General features: G+C 42.2%; 3 protein-coding genes across 8 annotated transcripts in view; 2 read left to right on the top strand and 1 right to left on the bottom strand.

The window, feature by feature from the left end:
- Positions 1–1012: 1012 nt before the first annotated feature.
- LOC109909548 (myelin-associated neurite-outgrowth inhibitor) overlaps positions 1013–19824 on the bottom strand; it is a 23646-nt gene continuing 4834 nt past the window's right edge. Inside the window, exons 1-7 of one of the 4 annotated variants that reach the window (XM_020508564.2) lie at positions 8961–9299; positions 8299–8393; positions 8075–8161; positions 5505–5647; positions 3933–4116; positions 3669–3781; positions 1013–3369 (exon numbers count right to left, since the gene is read on the bottom strand). In XM_020508564.2, the coding sequence (XP_020364153.1) occupies positions 3681–3781; positions 3933–4116; positions 5505–5647; positions 8075–8161; positions 8299–8374 (591 nt within the window). In that variant the 5' untranslated portion in view covers positions 8375–8393; positions 8961–9299 and the 3' untranslated portion in view covers positions 1013–3369; positions 3669–3680. Of the gene's footprint in view, positions 3370–3668; positions 3782–3932; positions 4120–5504; positions 5648–8074; positions 8162–8298; positions 8394–8960; positions 9300–19824 lie in introns of those variants that run through there. The other 3 variants (XM_020508563.2, XM_031796459.1, XM_031796460.1) reach the window with 3 other exon arrangements.
- fbxo45 (F-box protein 45) lies at positions 11768–14508 on the top strand. 2 transcript variants are annotated; one of them, XM_020507757.2, is made up of 3 exons: positions 11768–12276; positions 12719–13075; positions 13497–14508. In XM_020507757.2, exons 1-3 carry the CDS (start codon positions 11959–11961, stop codon positions 13701–13703), a joined length of 882 nt encoding a protein of 293 aa, XP_020363346.1. In that variant the 5' UTR covers positions 11768–11958; the 3' UTR covers positions 13704–14508. The 2 variants fall into 2 exon arrangements, with proteins under 2 accessions (XP_020363346.1, XP_020363347.1); XM_020507758.2 differs by having other exon boundaries at positions 11786–12276; positions 13518–14508.
- nrros (negative regulator of reactive oxygen species) overlaps positions 17812–19824 on the top strand; it is a 15349-nt gene continuing 13336 nt past the window's right edge. The window contains exons 1-2 of one of the 2 annotated variants that reach the window (XM_020509065.2): positions 17812–17942; positions 19453–19573. In XM_020509065.2, coding sequence (XP_020364654.1) covers positions 19466–19573 — 108 coding nt within the window. In that variant the 5' untranslated portion in view covers positions 17812–17942; positions 19453–19465. Of the gene's footprint in view, positions 19574–19824 lie in introns of both variants that reach the window. The other variant, XM_020509066.2, reaches the window with a different exon arrangement.

Below are 19824 nucleotides of genomic sequence, written 5' to 3'. Positions count from 1 at the left end.
ATTTTGCCTAAGAACACAGCCATGAATAAAGAATGGTACCAACACATCCTCCGAGAGCAACTTCTCCCAACCATCCAGGAACAGTTTGGTGACGAACAATGCCTTTTATTATTTTTATTTGACCCCTTTTCTACCCAATTTCGTGGTATCCAATTGTTAGTAGTTACTATCTTGTCTCATCGCTACAACTTCCGTACGGGCTCGAAGGTCGAAAGCCATGCGTCCTCTGAAACACACCAACCAAGCCGCACTGCTTCTTAACACAGCACGCATCCAACCCGGAAGGCAGCCGCACCAATGTGTCGGAGGAAACACCGTGCACCTGGCGACCTGGTTAGCGCGCACTGCACCCAGCCCGCCACAGGAGTCGCTAGTGCGCGATGAGACAAGGATATCCCTACCGACCAAACCCTCCCTATACCAGATGACGCTAGGCCAATTGTGCGTCGCCCCACGGAACTCCCGGTCGCGGCCGGCTGCGACAAAGCCAGGGAGCGAACCCAGAGTCTCTGGTGGCTCAGCTAGCACTGCGATGCAGTGCCCTAGACCACTGCGCCACCCGGGAGGTCCGAACAATGCCTTTTCCAGCATGATGGAGCACCTTGCCATAAGGCAAAAGTGATAACAAAGTGGCTCTGGGAACAAAACATCGATATTTTGGGTCCACGGCCAGGAAACTCCCCAGACCTTAAACCCATTGAGAACTTGTTGTCAATTCTCAAGAGGCGGGTGGACAAACAAACACCCATAAATTCTGACAAACTCCAAGCATTGATTATGCAAGAACGGGCTGCCATCAGTCAGGATGTGGCCCAGAAGTTAATTGACAGCATGCCAGGGCGGATTGCAGAGGTCTTGAAAAAGAAGGGTCAACACTGCAAATATTGACTCTTCGCATAAACTTCATGTAATTGTCAATAAAAAGCCTTTTACACTTATGAAATGCTTGTAATTATACTTCAGTATTCCACAGTAACATCTGACAAAAATATCTAAAGACACTGAAGCAGCAAACTTTGTGAAAATTTATATTTGTGTCATTCTCAAAACTTTTGGCCACGACTGTAGACGCTGAAGGCAGATATGAGACATATGGTCCACCTAGTGGGCATTTAAACAATGACTTGCATTATCTGACCAGATTACTGCAGTGAGCCTGAAAACAAAAGGTATCACCATGGGCTAGCTAGACGCAGGCTTCAGAAGACAGCTTGGAGCATGTGTTATAGTGGTCAGCTTAAACACCATATAGCCTGGGTCCCCAGAAATGTGAAGGTGACATGATTCAATGAAATTCTTAAATAAAAACAATTGACAATTCTCATAATTGTATTTTTTGGTCTTTCTTGAAAATAAAAACAAATAAAAACACATAAAACATTACAAAACAGATTCAGTAACTGAGGTGACATCTTGTAAAGGCACTATAGACGAGCAAATCAAAGACAATGATATATTGGTAAGTTCTGGTGGAGCCTTGAGGTGACTAGCAAACAATGTCAAGTTCCGGCTTCCTTAAAACAGAGCATCTCAAATGTGTATGTTCTTCCAATAGTGCTAAGCCAATTCTAATCTATTTAATCCATTCAAATAAATCCAGGATAAAAGTTTAAAACCTGTTAAAGTCTGTAGCTCTTGGTGTTGTTAAACCCAAACCAATAACAGAAAGGAATCTGTAGAAATGTTCAGGTGTGATACATACATTACGTCTGTATGCACAATGGCTTTAGTATTTGAATCCGCTTTCAGCTAATAGAATTAAACACAAACACGCTCACATGCATACAAATGCTCTCACTCCATCACTCACTGTAGGATGGAGTCCGAATAGTTGTAAATTGCTTCCTTTCCTCAATTCCTTTCCTTTGTGACCAGAAATAGATTAACTGTCATGACAGGTCTGTGTCATCCTGCTAGCTTCCTTTAGGGCCAGTACTTGAGTTGAACTGAAATTGGTGCCTGTACTCATTTTGGGTGCCAGATACTTTTTAGCTAATGGGAACAGGAGCTCAAGCAGTAAAACATTGGAGGTGCCTGTACTCAGGTCCGGTGAAGTAAAGCACTGTTCGGGGTCTCATCGTTTCCTTTCTCTTGGACCATTGACCTATCTAAGATCTTTAGGACTCAAGTCTGTGTCACATCTTCCATGGGCAAAGAGCGTGAATAATGTTTTCGTGTTGGATATCAGACATCTGAGACAGAGGCTTAAAACTCAAAAAGGCCAATTTTCCAATAATACAAAAATGGCCAACAGACAAATGTTAACACAGCATCCCCCAGAGAAATAAATGCATCCTAGCAACATTACCAAAAACAAGCAACGAAAACAATTGTTCTGCACAGCTTTGTGTGTTAAACTCAAGTTACCTGTTTGTGTGAAATTAACTTGTTCCTTTCTTTTAATGTCTCACATTAAGAAATGGCATCAGTGATTCAAAATTGCAGTTTTTTTCTTTCTTTTGTAGTTCATTAGAATGTTTCTTTTTGATGATTTTGCATTAGTCACAGAAGGTAGATTGAGCTAGTGTTATTTCTTCTTTTACACTGAGGGTACAGAACATTAAGAACACCTGCTGTTTCCATGAGACTGACCAGGTGAATCCAGGTGAAAGCTATGATCCCTTATCGAAGGATTTTCAAGCCTTGAGACAGGGATTGTGTATGTGTGCCATTCAGAGGGTGAATGGGCAAGGCAAAAGACTTAAGTGTCTTTGAACAGGTTATGGTAGGTGCCAGGCGCACCGGTTTGTGTCAAGAACTGCAACACTACTGGGTTTTTCACGCTCATTGGTTTCATCGTGTATCAAGAATGGTCCACCACCCAAAGGACATCCAGCCAACTTGACACAACTGTGGGAAGCATTGGAGTCAACATGGGCCAGCATCCCTGTGGAATGGTTTTGACACCTTGTAGGGTCCAGGCCCCAATGAATTAAAACTGTTCTGAGGGCAAAGGGGGGGTGCAACTCAATATTAGGAAGGTGTTCCTGATGTTCATACACTCAGTGTATATACACACGCATTCAACTCAATATGGATCCCAACAGCAAAACAAATTCAAACTCCCTTTGCACCACTTAATAGAGTTAGCTATAAAAATCGCAAGGCGGTACACAAAACACAACTTAGCCGTCAGACACAAGATATGCAGCAGAGTGAGTGAAGGATTCTTGGACAGCATCATTTAAAACAGGAATAGTCAGCAGTAGGAATATTCCCTTCATCCTGTTCTGAACACACCTGGTGTTGTTTTGTAGTTGGGCTTCAGATTCACAGTATGCTTGGAAAGGAAGGAAGAACAGCTGACACGAGACACCGGAGAGCGTCATCACCAACTGGAGTGTGAATGCATATCTACGATCTTCTGACCTGAAGAGAGAAGCAGAGAAACAGTTGATTAAATGCACAGTAATAATACGTACTGTCGGTCTATCAACACATAAAAGTACTTCTACTGACAGGGGGTATTATCCTAATTGACATGAAGCTATTGCCCACAGCTAACCTTCCCCGCCCAACAAAATATAAATACCCTACCTGCATTTAAATATTTCCTGACTAGAAATTGTAACCATTATGTATTCTAGTGTCAGTGCTGTTTCCCAGTGTTCATTCCCATCCATATTGACCAGAGAGAATATGATATGAAGGATGTATTTAGTACTCACAGTGCCATCACTTTACCACTGGGGGGGAACATAGCTGTAGGTGGGCATGCCTGGGTGTCGGTATGTGGGCATTGTAACTTGGTGGGGGGTCGGGGAGTGCGTCAACAAAGTTCCTAGAGAAAGGAAGGAGGTGGGAGAGGTCCAGAAATTAGACAGAGCAAAACCCATTTATTTAACACTGTTGTGACCAGATTTATATACATAAAAATAATAATAATAATAAAAAAGGTAAACGCATGAAAAAAAATTCTAAATGGAACTCGCCGGCTGACATGGCCATAGTGGTCCCTGCTATCATCCCCATGGCTACGCCCTTGTGGGGGCGGGACTGGTGATGCATGGGCGGGGCATACATGGCTGCTGGCATCCCATTGGACTGGACCACTGTAGTGTGATGAATGACATGGGGTGGGGCTGCGTACAGAGGCTGTGTGTAGTAAGTGCCTTGCTGCTGAGAAAGAGAGGGCAAAGTGTTAATAGGTACAGTTTTATGAAACAGAATGTAATATTTTAAACTGTATATACACTTGAAGTCAGAAGTTTACATACACCTTAACCAAATACATAAACTCAATTTCACAATTCCTGACATTTAATCCTAGTAGAAATTCCCTGTCTTAGGTCAGTTAGGATCACCACTTTATATTAAGAATGTGAAATGTCAGAATAATAGTAGAGAGAATATTTTATTTCCTTCATCACATTCCCAGTGGGTCAGAAGTTTACATACACTCAATTAGTATTTGGTAGCATTGCCTTTAAATTGTTTAACTTGGGTCAAACGTTTCATGTAGCCTTCCACAAGCTTCCAATAGGTTGGGTGAATTTTGGCCCATTCCTTCTGACAGAGCTGGTGTAACCGAGTCAGCTTTGTTGCGTCAATATATCCACATAATTTTCCTGCCTCATGACGGCATCTATTCTGTGAAGTGCACCAGTCCCTCCTGCAGCAAAGCACCCCAAAAAGTACAATCCTTGTCCCCATGTGCAGATGCAAATCGTAGTCTGGCTTTTTATGGCGGTTTTGGAGCAGAGGCTTCTTCCTTGCTGAGCAGCCTTTCAGGTTATGTCGATATAGGACTTGTTTTACTGTGGATATAGATACTTTTGTACATGTTTCCTCCAGCATCTTCACAAGGTCCTTTGCTGTTGTTCTGGGATTGATTTGCAGTTGTCGCACCAAAGTACGTTCATCTCTAGGAGACAGAACGCATCTCCTTCCTGAGCGGTATGATGGCTGCCTATCAGAAGCTTCTAAAGCCATGACATCCTTTTCTGGAATTTTCCAAGTTGTTTAAAGGCACAGTCAACTTAGTGTATGTAAACTTCTCAGCCACTGGAATTGTGATACAGTGAATTATAAGTGTAAATAATCTGTCTGTAAACAATTGTTGGAAAAATTACTTGTGTCAGGCACAAAGTAGATGTCCTAACCGACTTGCCAAAACTGTAGTTTGTTAACAAGAAATTTGTGGAGTGGTTGAAAAACGAGTTTTAATGACTCCAACCTAAGTGTATGTAAACTTCCAACATCAACTGTAACTGCCTTAATGTTGCTGGACCCCAGGAAGAGTAAATACCAATACTAAATGTCAGTGCCACAATGAGACAAGTACAACTACAGCAGCAATAAGCAGCAAGCTAATGTGCATCTGAATTGTCTAAGGCAGACAGATATTATTACATTCCGTCTGACCTATGTAACTGTTATGACCTTGTAACAATGCAGCGATAAATACCAATTCTGCAGTACAACAAATAAGATAAACAGGTTCAGTTACATCATACTACTTCAGACGGTAGAGGCAGATGATCTCAGTTGACTAACTGACTGACCTGTGTGTAGGGGTTCTGTTGGGGGTAGGTGCTCCTCACAGGGAAGACTGCTGCAGGATAGAGGTTGGGTGATGAGGAGTAGGGTGGGACAGCCCCCGTGGTGGGCGAGCAGGTCATTTTAAAAGGAGTGCCCGGAGCGTAACCTATAAGAGAGGGTTTCAGAGATATAAACACACAACAAGGAGAGGCGTTGTTAACACACCGTCTAGGGTATTACACATTTTAACAGGGAACCCCCCCCCCCCCCAAAAAAAAAACAACATTTTAGGCCTTTGTCCATAGGCAGGGTTCCCCAACTGGTGGCCCGTGGGCCGAATTTGGTCCGCCAGTGGTTTTATTTGGCCCACCACGTTCTGAGCAACAACAATATATACAGTTGAAGTCGGAAGTTTACATACACTTAGGTTAGAGTCATTAAAACTCATTTTTCAACTACTCCACAATTATCTTGTTAACAAACTATAGTTATGGCAAGTCGGTTAGGACATCTACTTTCTGCATGACAAGTAATTTTTCCAACAATTGATTACAGACAGACATGGCTTTAGAAGCTTCTGATAGGCTAACTGACATGATTTGAGTCAATTGGAGGTGTACCTGTGGATGTATTTCAAGGCCTACCTTCAAACTCAGTGCCTCTTTGCTTGACATCATGGGAAAATCAAAAGAAATCAGCCAAGACCTCAGAAAAAAAGGACCTTGTGAAGATGCTGGAGGAAACAGGTACAAAAGTATCCATATCCACAGTAAAACAAGTCCTATATCGACATAACCTGAAAGGCCGCTCAGCAAGGAAGAAGCCACTGCACATGGGGACAAAGATCGTACTTTTTGGAGAAATGTCCTCTGGTCTGATGAAACAAAAATAGAACTGTTTGGCCATAATGACCATTGTTATGTTTGGAGGAAAAGGGGAGGATTGCAAGCTGAAGAACACCATCCCAACCGCGAAGCATGGGGGTGGCAGCATCATGTTGTGGGGGTGCTTTGCTGCAGGAGGGACTGGTGCACTTCACAAAATTGATGGCATCATGAGGCAGGAAAATTATGTGGATATATTGAAGCAACATCAAGACATCAGTCAGGAAGTTAAAGCTTGGTCGCAAATGGGTCTTCCAAATGGACAATGACCCCAAGCATACTTCAAAAGTTGTTGCAAAATGGCTTAAGGACAACAACGTCAAGGTATTGGAGTGGTCATCACAAAGCACTGACCTCAATCCTATAGAATATGTGTGGGCAGAACTGAAAAAGTATGTGCGAGCAAGGATGACTACATACCTGACTCAGTTACACCAGCTCTGTCAGGAAGAATGGGCCAAAATTCACCCAACTTTTTGTGGGAAGCTTGTGGAAGGCTACATGAAACGTTTGACCCAAGATAAACAATTTAAAGGCCATGCTACCAATTGAGTGTATGTAAACTTCTGACCCACTGGGAAAGTGATGAAAGAAATAAAAGCTGAAATAAAATCACTCTCTACTATTATTCTGACATTTCACATTCTTAAAATAAAGTGGTGATCCTAACTGACCTAAGACAAGGAATTTTTACTAGGATTAAATGTGAGGAATTTGAGTTGAAAATTGAGTTTAAATGTATTTGGCTAAGGTGTATGTAAACTTCCAACTTCAACTGTAATATACACACACTACCAGTCAAAAGTTTGGACACCTATTCATTCCAAGGTTTTTCTTTATTTTTACTATTTTCTACACCATGGAATAATAGTGAAGACATGAAAACTAGTAACAGACACATCTCAACATCAACTGTTCAGAGGAGACTGCGTGAATCAGGCCTTCTTGGTCGAATTGCTGCAAAGAAACCACTACTAAAGGACACCAATATGAAGAAGAGACTTGACTGGGCCAAGAAACACAAGCAATGTACATTAGACCAGTGGAAATCTCTCCTTTTGTCTGAGGAGTCCATATTTGAGATTTTTGGTTCCAACCGCCGTGTCTTTGCGAGATGCAGAGTAGGTGAACGGATCATCTCCGCATGTTTGGTTCCCACCGTGAAGCATGGAGGAGGACGTGTGATGGTGCTTTGCTGGTGACAATGTGATTTATTTAGAATTCAAGGCACACTTAACCAGCATGGCTACCACAGAATTCTGCACCAATAAGCCATTCCATCTGGTTTGCACTTAGTGGGACTATCGTTTGTTTTTCAACAGGACAATGACCCAAAACACACCTCCAGGCTGTGAAGGGGCTATTTGACCAAGAGGGAGAGTGATGGAGTACTGAAAAACCTTTGAATGAGTATGTTTATCCAAACTTTTGACTGGTACTGTATACCACGGGTATGACAAAACATGTATTTTTACTGCTCTAATTATGTTGGTAACCAGTTTATAATAGCAATAAGGCACCTTGGGGGCTTGTGGTATATGGGCAGTATATACCACAGCTAAGGGCTGTATCCAGGAACTCCGAGTTGCGTCATGCATAACACTAAGGTTGTGGGCTCAATTCCCAGGGATCACATACAAAAACAATCTATGCACTCACTGTACAAGAGTAGGCTATATGCAGCTCTCTGAGAGGGACTGATAACTTACCTGTGGGGAAGGCTGGGTGGTTGGCTCCAGGGTGGTACATGTTGGGAGTGTAAGCAGGGCCAGCCGAGTACCCCCCAGGAAATCCAGCTGCAGGGTCAAAGGTCATATAAGAAAATCAGAAGCGTCAGACATTCATTTAGAGAAACAGTGTGTGTTAATTACCCCCTGGTCTGTTTGGGTGGTATACATTTCCCAATCCATTACACACTAGTTACACTGCTTACCTGGGTATCCTACTAAATGTCCCTTAGGGTTGACATAGGGGACCCCTGTTGGTGCAGGGTTGTACACTGGGTTCATAATGCACTCCTTTCAGATACTGCAACAAAGACAAGACACATTGTTGAGAAAATGTATTCAGATTGTAAAAAAATATATATATATTTTATTCCGTGGCTATATAACTAGCTAACGTTACATTGATCAATGATTTTTGTCATTCATAATTAGCTATCACACGACGCCTTTTCGCTTGATGCCTGTGGTTAAACGTAATGGGACCCTTGCCTTGATCGCAGCAGTAGCTAACGTTAGCAAGCTAAATGTATGTGGGTTATCGAAATATAAAATACCTAGCGTAGCTAGCAAGCTAGATTTAAACAAACTAGATTTAAAACATGTTATTGTCCGTCTGTGCTGATAAATTCCATCAGGTAGCTATACTAATTTAGCTAGCTACCTAACAGACACGCGTTTATCAATAGGCGATGCAGTAACTCCACAAAAGCACAAGGGCCGGGCGTTTAGCATCTAACGTTCTCTATGTATCGTGTACTGGCTCTTCCAGTCACCCTTCAACTATCTCTTCGTCTTTGCCAATATTGGCAACAGGTTTAACAATAGATGTCAACTGTGATGTTTACCTCTAGTTTTCAATGATACTCACATTTGTAATTCTCAGTTTCCGACTACTGTTCTTTGGCTCGACTCCTTACTTTTAGGTATTGTATTTTGGTTCTCACTGTCTGGTTGAGTTGACACTTCTTTATGCTTGGCTCACTGCACACTAAAATGATCCAGCAGCCGGCGTCACTTCCGAGTACAGCTTGTGGCGCTTTCATGAAAACTGGGATCTCAGGAAAAACATGGTAAAATCATGACGTTATAGTGATCTTTAGGTCGGAAAGTCGGAGGCATCTTGAAGGCATTGATATCGTAATTCAGGGATTTCCAAGTTCCCAGTTGTTTTGAAAGCTGTATGAAGCTCATCTTGCCCATGTCACATGATGTGGTACTGTATAAAATGTTGACTTTTGTTTTACTGTCTCTGGGTCTGGGACGGCATTTATGTGAAACATTTTATACACCATTATATAACTCGTATATCCCAAGTAGAGTAAAGAAAACACTGATGCATAGGCAACGTCTGTCTGGAACCAAATAATTACGAAGTTGTACAAGTTATCATATTGGACCTGTTTAGGTGCTGGCATTGCTCAGCAATAAATTATTCATACAAAACCGGTATCAAACCTCAAATAATCATTCTTGCATCCATCGAATAACAATTCTAACCATGAGTATTACACTATTATACAACGGGTTGGTCTAATCCTGAATGTTGATTGGTTAAAAGCGCATTCCAGTCGGTGTCTATTCCACAAATGTCCACCGGCTAAATCTATGACCTTAACCCTCCTGCTGTGTTCCGGTCGAATTGGACCGATTTACAAGTTTTCACTCTGAAAAATGTAGTTATTTTAATCTGATTGTCATAAGGTTCCATGACTTTGTCCACACAGGGCATCTGAACACACAAAGTACATTTTGATGATTTCATTACATTTGGGGTGTTTTATTTAACTTTTGTACACCTGTGGTGTTCCCGGTCATTTTGACCAGTCATTAGAAATGAATGGGTGGGACTACAATTAGTGTATAAAATTGAGTTCAGGCACATGCCCATTCATCAGATGGACACATTTCCTCTCCCAGACCCCACATGCATGTGTGTTTGAGCACATACACACACCTCACTCCCCTTCTTGGCTTCCATGGCAACCCCCAACCCCGAAGGGAACCTTTCCCCAATAGAATATTTCCCCCACGGGAACCACACCTGTTGACATTCTCACAAACATTGTTTCAATAGTATATGGAACTTTTCTCACAGCTCTGGTATATAAAGCTTTTTTGAGGCCTTGCTTACAATTCATTCTGTGGCAGCACAATGACCAAACTTTATACTATATGTGAGGCTCTTGGTCATATCTTTGATCATGACACTGGTGAGGAGGAGAGAGTCCTTGTTAAACTTTGTCACAAAGTAGTTTGTGATAAATAGCACAATTTGTTTCATCTGACTATTTGTTATAGTCAAAATAATCCATACATTATGCTTTTTTTTAAAACTCAAAAACGAGTTGTATGAGCTCAGGTCAATGAGGCCTGCAGGCCATAAATAGCAAATAGAAGTTCAAAACAAGTAATGTTCACAAGAACTTCAGTTGATAAAAATATTTAACACAACATTAGGTGTTAATATATGTATTATTATGGATTTATAGCTGGGGCGGTCATTTTGGACCCGGGAACACAGAATTAATTAACATGAAATGAACATAACAGGACGGTTAAAATGCCTATTTACTCTGTTCCATCTGACTGTGCAATCGACTGTCTCATCAGCCCAGGCAGTGAAGTTATAAACTTGATCTCCAATATGAAAAGCATATAGACATTATCACATTTCTTTTAGTCTAACATTCAGCCAGTCGAAATCATGAATGAGCTGGCATCATTTTCATGGATATACACAAAGAAATGTCAATTGAAAAAATGAAGTGCAGATAGTTTGCGGTCTTTCCAGCTTCAGTTTGAAGTTTTTGTGTTAGCTGTTTTGTTGGTTAGCTCTTAGCTCCTCTGAACAACGGTGTCCTAACGAGAAAACACATTTTCTATGCCAGGTGAAATCGTGCCTCATTAGCTTATTGTTATGGATGTATCCAAATAAATGTCACTAGAAAACAGGTTAATTAAACAAATGCAGCTACTGTTATTCTGCCTGCACTGTTTGAAGTTAGCCGTAGTTGGCAAGCAAGGGATAAGAATGTTGCTAGCCAGTATAGCGATAGAACATTTAGAACCTACGACTGGGTCGCGTCCATAGATACAGAACAAAAAGACTGAACGACTGGGTTTTGTCTCTGGCAACCGAACCAATTGAACGACCAGCCGGCTTGGGTAGCAACCATAGATTTGTTTCGGGACTATATCTTGTGGAAGGAGGAAATAACGTTTTTAATGAACATCTGTCAATCATTATTTATATTGGTAACCAGTTGTATAAAAGTGATAATGCCCTCGAAGCCGGTGTATTGAGGGATATGGCACCCGTAACGATATCTTCCAAACAACGCCTTCGAGGGCATTATCACTTAATTAGGGTAACCCACAGAATAGAAATTGACCCTGTGAACAGATCTAGGATCAATCAGTAAACCATACTACAAATTTGAGGATGGACTCTTAAGGGGTAAAAATCTAAACTGACTGTAGATCAGCTGCGAGGGCCGCTGTATGACTGACAAAGGTCCTAACAGGTACACAAAGTAAAATACACCTATTATAATTTAAGACAAAACGTTGATCATGGGATTATCTTTGTCTCCTTCTTTATAATTGAAGATGGCGGATCAGAATAAATATTTAATTTATAAATATATGATTTATCATTGCCATACAAAAATGTCCGGGACCTGACTGGATTTCGCGTTTGTCTTCCCACTTTACCAACCGGGTCTGGGTCCATCGAATTAAATGCCTGACAATATCACCGCCGTGATTTAGCTAGTATTTAGAAATGGTCCATTTTAATACATTTTTGTTAACAATTTATGCTGTAAAACACTGTTCATCGGTCGTTATTTTCAATTTAGCAAATTATGTCGGGAGTGGCCGCCGGAGGGGCGTCCTCTTGCATTGGCGCAGCCGCCGCCAGTTGTAGCTCAGCTGGGTCGTCCTATGTTGCAGCGGGCGGAGAAGTGGGAATAGCAGGCAGGCTACCTAGTCGGGTTCTGGAGCATGTGTTCTCCTATCTGGACTTGTATGATTTGATGCGGTGCTCGTTGGTGTGCTGGCACTGGAACAACTGCCTCGCCGATGAGAACAGCGAGGTGTGGCGGAGTCTGTGCGCTCGCTCTCTTAGTGAAGAGGCACTGCGCTCCGACATTCTTTGCAATCTGACAACATACAAGGGAAAGGTAGCAGCTACTAGCTAAGCTAATAACGTTTGTTTAATATTTGAATACCGAAGTGAAGGCCTATAGCTGTTGTTACAGATTTTGATTTCAATCCAGAAGATACCACATTGTGAAAAGATCACAAACCCAATCAGCACACATTAACTTGCCATTCAATCATAGCCTAGGCTACTCATCAATGGTATGAGTCTCCCTGTCTGTCATGCACAGAATAGTGGCTAGCCGTCTATACACACACGCCCAGTTGTTTATATATGCAGCAACGCCAGCATTAAATACGATCCATAAGCATGGTGCAATCATTTCCTTGAATTAGATCATATTTTAAGTAAAATGGAATAGCAATGATTTTTGGTTGGTATGCATGTTGATTCTGCTTTCAATCACTTGGATTTATGTCCTCTTCAAAACCCTAGCACATCTTTGTCTGCCTCTCCTGCAGCTCAAGTCCTACCTTCACGCTCTGAGTTCCCACGACTGCTCACGCAACGTCTACGTGAAGAAGAACGGTTTCACCCTTCACCGCAACCCCATTGCCCAGAGCACCGACGGAGCCCGCGGCAAGATCGGCTTCTCCGAGGGCCGCCATGCCTGGGAGATCTGGTGGGAGGGGCCCCTGGGGACCGTGGCAGTGATCGGCCTTGCCACCAAGCGTGCTGCCATGCAATGCCAGGGCTATGTGGCCCTCCTGGGCAGTGACGACCAGAGCTGGGGCTGGAATCTGGTGGATAACAACCTGCTCCACAATGGGGAGGTCAACGGGAACTTCCCTCAGTGCAACAACGCACCCAAATACCAGGTAGGTTAACGTTTTTCTCCTGGGTCGTATTGATAAGTGCACACCATAGCAAAATGTGTTGCAACGGAAACGACAGCTAAGCAGTGAGATTAGTGCCGGAGTTCAGGGACTTTGTCACCATGGGGTGAGTAGGCTGCAGACAGGAATAGACAACATATCTGTATGCATCAACTAAAAATGTTCAATTGAAGTTCTAAGCCATTGTTTTAGACTGATGACCCATCCCAATGAAGTGATTCTAGTTGAAATATTATAAACATTTATTGGTGGGATGAGTTAGGCCTGTGCAGTAGAATGCATGTCAAGAAGAACGCTACCTTAAATTAGAAGTTCTCTCAACAGTAATCATGTTAAATTGTAGCGTGAAAGAGAAGCCATTCCCTGTATTGTAGCTGTTACTTATTGTTATATTACTTTCTAGTGTAATGGTGTCCGTCCACAGATCGGGGAGAGGATACGAGTGATTCTTGACATGGATAACAAGACCTTGGCCTTCGAGAGAGGCTTTGAGTTTCTGGGAGTGGCCTTCAGAGGGCTGCCTAAAGCCTGCCTCTTCCCGGCCGTCTCAGCTGTCTATGGCAACACTGAGGTGACCATGGTCTACCTTGGCAAGCCTCTGGATGGATAGCACCGCCACAACACCCGCTGGTGCCACGTCACATCAGGTGTGCCAAGGATAATGACTGATGGTTGACACCGAGAGGATTCTAAACGAACATTCCACAACCACAGGAATGGACTACAAAATCAACATGGGATGAGAGTGAACTATTGATGGACAAGAGAATTTGACCAGGGTGGGGGAAGTGATCGTTGATGGACAAGAGGGTTTGACTAGGTTTTTGGGAAGTGATAATTGATGGAGGGTGGGGGACTGGGGGCTGTTTCAAAGGTGTTTCTTACTCAACGTGGATCCTATCCACTTCAGCTGCTGAACCATTTTATTTAGAGTACGGGAGGACTTTACTTGTTTTTTTTATGTTATTTTATGAAGTAACAACACTGAGTCCTGTACATGCGGACGGTTTTATGATGTCTGTTCCTATGAGGCAAAACCAAATATGAACTGTGGCAAATAAAGACAAATCATAACGTGTGTGTGACAATGCAAGCTGTAACATTTCTAGGGTACACGTGTAACTGCCATGGATGGAACAGCAAGGGGGACACTTCAGAGGACTATACCATATGGGACACTTGGAAAAGACTGCTTCAGTAGAAAAGCTAGTCATTGCAGTATAACTGAAACGTCTCCTCTCTTCAGATACATTGTATAGGAGAGCAGAAGTGAGGAGACCATGCTACTGTGAATCCATTTTAATTGTGGTGGTATTCATCATAGTATTTCATTATATTTATTTGTAGGTTTTAAGTCGTGGTACTATTGAAGAGGTCATGGAACCTTCAAATAAAGTCTACCTGGTGCCAGTCTGTAATTGATTGATTGAGTGTTTCATAATGCTTCCACAAGAGGGCAATCATTGACTTCTATATTCTATATAAAATAAGAACCACCCGATGATATTTGTTGTGAAATCTGTGAATGTATTGTAATTTTTTTTTAATTGTATAAACTGCCTTAATTTTGCTGGACCCCTTGGCAGCAGCAGCTAATAGGGATCCATAATAAATACAAATAGGACATTATTTTACTTCCCAAATTGAAAGCCACCTTTCAATGTCTAGTCATATTGTACTCTCCCTTTTATCTACAATCAAATGATTTCTGTTTTGTCTGACTTTCTCATACAATTGGTGTTTGTGGGCTGAGTTAACTGCAGCACTATGTAATTTCTTATGCCCCAGGTGACAAGTGTTGGCAGGTTTCTGATATAAACTGAACAAAAATATAAACGCAACATGTAATGTGTTGGTCCCATGTTTCATGAGCTGAAATAAAAGATCCCAAGAATTTTCCATACTCACAAAAACCTTATTTCTCTCAAATTCTGGAACAAATTTGTTTATATCCCTTTGCCAAGATAATCCATCCACCTGACAGGTGTGGCATATCAAGAAGCTGATTAAACAGCATGATATTTACACCTTGTGCTGGGGACAATAAAATGGCACTCTAAAATGTGCAGTTTTGTCACAACACAATGCCACAGATGTCTCAAGTTTTCAGGGGGCGTGCAATTGGGAAAGTGACTGCAGGAATTTCCACCAGAACTTTTGCCAGAAAATGTCATGTTAATTTCCCTACCATAGACTGACATCAGCAAACTGCTCGCCCACACAATGCCATACACACAGTCTGGCATCTGCCCGGTACAGTTGAAACCGAGATTCATCTGTAAAGAGCACACTTCTCCAGCGTGCTAGTAGCCATCGAAGGTGAGCATTTGCCCACTGAAGTTGGTTACGACGCAGAACTGCAGTCAGGTCAAGACCCTGGTGAGGACAACGAGCAAGCAGATGAGCTTCCCTGGGACGGTTTCTGAGAGTCAGATGTGCAGAAATCCTTCGGTTGTGCAAACCCACAGGTCATCAGCTGTCCGGGTGGCTGGTCTCAGATGATCCAGCTGCACATCCGGCTTCTTCACCTGCTGGATCATCTGAGACTGCACATCTGACTCTCAGAAACCGTCCCAGGGAAGCTCATCTTCACAGATGACTCCCAGACTGTGTGTATGGCATCGTGTGGGGACAACAAACACAATTGCATTTTATCGATAGCAATTTGAATAGACAAAGATCGTGAGGCCCATTGCCGTGCCATTCATCCGCCGCCATCACCTCATGTTTCAGCATAATAATAAACAGCCCCATGTCGCAACAATCTGTACACAATTCCTAGAAGCTAAAAATGTCCCAGTTTTTCCATGGCCTGCATACTCACCAGACATGTCACCCATTGAGCATGTTTGGGATGCTCTGGATCGGCAGCGTGTTCCAGATCCTGCATATATCCATCAACTTCGCACAGCCATTGAAAAGGAGTAGGGTAACGTTCAGCTCTATGCGAAGGATATGTGTCACGCTGCATGAGGCAAATGGTGGTCACCAGACTTGTTTTCTGATCCACGACACTACCTTTTTTCTAAGGTATCTGTGACCAACAGATGCATATCTGTATTCCTAGTCATGTGAAATCCATAGAATTGGGCCTAATACATTTATTTCAATTGACTGACTTCCTTATATGAACTGTAATTGTTGCATGAGATGTTTATAATTTTGTTCAATATAGTTTGCGACAATAATGTACCAGTTAGTCAAGCTTCCTAGGTGTGTGTGTGAATTTCAACCACATGAAAGCTTAGCATGTCATTGGGGTTCTACCTCAATGCTGCACACACACATTTGATGAGGGAGCATTTAATTTTTTATTTTATTTAACCAGGCAAGTCAGTTAAGATCAAATTCTTATTTACAATGACGGCCTACACCGGCCAAACCCAACGACACTGGGCCAATTGTGCGCCGCCCTATGGGACTCCCAATCACAGCCAGTTGTGATACAGCCTGAATTCAAACTAGGGTGTCTGCAGTGATAGCTCTAGCACTGAGATGCAGTGCCTTAGACCTCTGCACCACCCGGGAGCCCATGAGGGATGTCTGTGTTTGTAGTTTCTACTGTGTACAGTTTTTAAAACAGGCATAAATGTGTTTTTCTAAATAGGATATTGGAAGAAAAGAGATCTAGGCTTAATATTTGAAGGGATGCCAAGCCTTTGAAAAATGAATTTCAACTGAATTAATGAATTCAACTGAGCATAAAGCTGGCTTCAGCTGCCAATCACTTAATCAAGTCAGAAATTAGAACGAGAGGAGAGGACTCATTGCATGAAAACGGGAAGGAAGCCCCAACAAATCACCACTGCGATGGCAGCTCCATCACTTCCTGATTCTAATTCCCTATTCTAATTCCAGAACTATGGGAAAATACGACACAAACTACGCTGTAGGCCGCAGAATTAAACGTAATTACCTGTACTTTCTCAGTGTGTGTGTGTGTGTGTGTGTGGAGAGAGAGTGCGCATGGGGAGCACCAATTTTAATCTGTTTTGTGGTAAACTCGTATGTCATGGTCAGTAAAGACAACAACCAGGTACTATGCTACTGATAAAAAGCCGTGTTTCTCTTCCAATGGTTCATGGTAAATGAGAGGGCTGGTTGAGTATTTGCAGTGTAAATGTCAGTATGACGTGTCAAAGTAGCTGAACAAAATACAAAGAATCAAATCGTTCCCTTGGCTGTTGCAAAAGTGTCAGCTAGGCAGGAAGGGTGTGAATGTTTAGTGGTTTCCTCTCTGTAGTATCTGATGTTCAGAAACAGGAGTTGGAGAGTGAGAGGTGAGAATGGGGTTTGTCGGTAGGTTTTTGTAGTAGCCAAGATAAGCCTACACAAACACATGCACACACAAATCATGGTGTGGATTGCAGGTTTCCAATTATACCAGGTTTTTTTGTGAGAGGATGAAGTGCTTCACATTGCAACAGTATTTAAAAAAAAAAAAAGAATTCCCAAATAGAAACAGATAGGTTAGAAAGTTGCATTTGATGTAAGTCTATTATCTGCAAATAACATAAGTTGACACTGATGTACTATGGACATGCATGAAATGCATCACAAAAAAATACAGGGAATCTTCTAGTTCCAATGCAATATGTACAGGACATGCATGTCTCTGACCTAGGCCTGCGAACCTATATATATAATCTTGCTTGTCCATGTGACTTTGGTTTCCGTTGCTTGCCTGCTTCCGCAAATACTAAAAGCACCGCACAGCTATGTAGAGAGCACACACCACTCCACATAGATGAGAACCGATTTACAGACCGACGCTGCGTCGAACAAACCAGAGAATATGGTCAGGAGCTCAACCGTCAGTGGCTTGAATAACACACACCTAACCACCAGCGTAAGTAGTAGATGCATGGCGCCTTGTGCACTTGCTCTACCTGTGCGTGACCTATCTACACTCAACAGGGTCTGACAAAGTAATGAATGAATAACATCAGCGCAAATGGCACACTTAGTACGTGCTTGTAATATCAGAACAGAAAGTGTGACTTTGAATGTATTGTCATTCATGCTCTTAAGTCAAGGAATGTTACTTTGTAGCTTAATATCCTTATCGTTATACAGCCTATGCTAATTCGTTGTATTCCTCAATCTGCTTATAAATTAATAAACTATTAGTTTATTTTACTATTAGTTAACGTCTTGTAAAGCATTATACTGTGCATTATCTGTTCAGATATGTAATATGTCAATTCAATATTTTGGATTTATAAGTAGATTTATATATTATTCCTTATTAATGTATTTGATTACTACAGTAGTGGAGAGTTCAAAAGGTAGTCGCACTCAAACCATGATAAGGACTAACCCTGAGGCTGAGATGCAAAAATTATATAGGCCTACTTAATTTAATCAATGCTCAAAAGAATACAAAGGGTGACAGTGAAATGTGTTAAAAATTAAACATAAAATAACTTAATTTAATACATGCTTGTCTGAAACGTAAGTATGTTCTTTTTGCGTCTCAGCCTCCTTGAGTTATTCATTTTCATGGTTTGAGTGCGAATACCTTTTGAACTCTCGGTATATACAGTATTACAGTACAGTATTGATCAGATGTAATGGTTGCAGTATGAAAATAATTCATTGAACACTTTATCAAGGTTAAAAGATAACGGAGATATACAGCTGTTATTCTGTTTTTATGGTTGAGAGACTGCGTTGGTGTTATATTGTCTGGCATACACTCAGTGGCCAGTTTATTAGGTACAGCCATCTAGTACCAGGTCGGACCCCCTTCCTAGCCCCCAGAACAGCCTGAATTCTCGGTTGCATGAAAACATTGCTTAAATCGGTATCAAGGGAACTAATGTGGGCCAGGAAAACATTCCCCACACCATTACACCACCACCACTAGGCAGGTTGGGGCCATGGACTCATGCTGCTTATGCCAAATCCTGACTGCCATCAGCATGACGCAACAGGAACCGGGATTCGTCAAACCAGGCAATGTTTTTCCACTCCTCAATTGTCCAGTGTTGGCAATCACGTGCCCAATGGAACTGCTTCTTCTTGTTTTCAGCTGATAGCAGTGGAACCCGGTGTGGTCGTCTGCTGCAATAGCCCATCTGTGACAAGGACCGACGAGTTGTTCATTCCGAGATGCCGTTCTGCACACCACTGTTGTACTGTGCCGTTATTTGCCTGTTTGTGGCCAGTCTGGTAACTTGCACTATTCTTGCCATTCTCCTTCAACCTCTCATCAACGAGCTGTTTTCGCCCACAGGACTTCCCGCTGACTGGAGATTTTTTGTTTGTCACACCACTGAGTTTGGGAAAACCTGACATAGATTACCTCTCATTTTCTGAGTCTCAGTCATCTCCTGCTCCCCTTCTCTCCTCCACAGTGAGGATGTTAAGATGCCCATCCAAGGCCTACTCCCTACCCTGGTCTGTCTCACCATCTGGACCCTGTGGAGCCTGCTAATACCTGCCCTCAGCCATCCTCACCACAGCCTCTGCAGACTGGTAAGAGATACATTTCTTGAACAAGCTTATTAGAGCGTAGAGGGAGAAAATATACACTCTAAAAAGAATGTTCCTATAGGCACCTCCAGGGCTTCCTCTAATTGCAACTCCAGTGGAACCCCTAAAGGTGCCTCCTGGAACCTTTTCCCTGAGGAACCTTTTAGGTTTTTAAGGATCCTGTAGGAACCTTTTATGTCCCATGTATTCTCTTATGAATAATATAAATAATAATACTATTAATACTAATAATA

The sequence above is a fragment of the Oncorhynchus kisutch genome, linkage group LG18 (assembly GCF_002021735.2).
Source record: "Oncorhynchus kisutch isolate 150728-3 linkage group LG18, Okis_V2, whole genome shotgun sequence".
In the NCBI taxonomy this organism is placed as follows: domain Eukaryota; kingdom Metazoa; phylum Chordata; class Actinopteri; order Salmoniformes; family Salmonidae; genus Oncorhynchus; species Oncorhynchus kisutch.
This window is presented reverse-complemented; position numbering and strand designations above follow the sequence as displayed.

What these genes read in the sequence shown, in the direction of transcription:
- fbxo45 (XM_020507757.2), top strand. Translation starts at nt 11,959, where the DNA reads ATGTCGGGAGTGGCCGCCGGAGGGGCGTCCTCTTGCATTGGCGCAGCC. An exon ending in TGACAACATACAAGGGAAAG is followed by an intron (nt 12,277 to 12,718) that starts GTAGCAGCTACT and finishes CCTCTCCTGCAG; the next exon opens with CTCAAGTCCTACCTTCACGC. An exon ending in ACAACGCACCCAAATACCAG is followed by an intron (nt 13,076 to 13,496) that starts GTAGGTTAACGT and finishes ATTACTTTCTAG; the next exon opens with TGTAATGGTGTCCGTCCACA.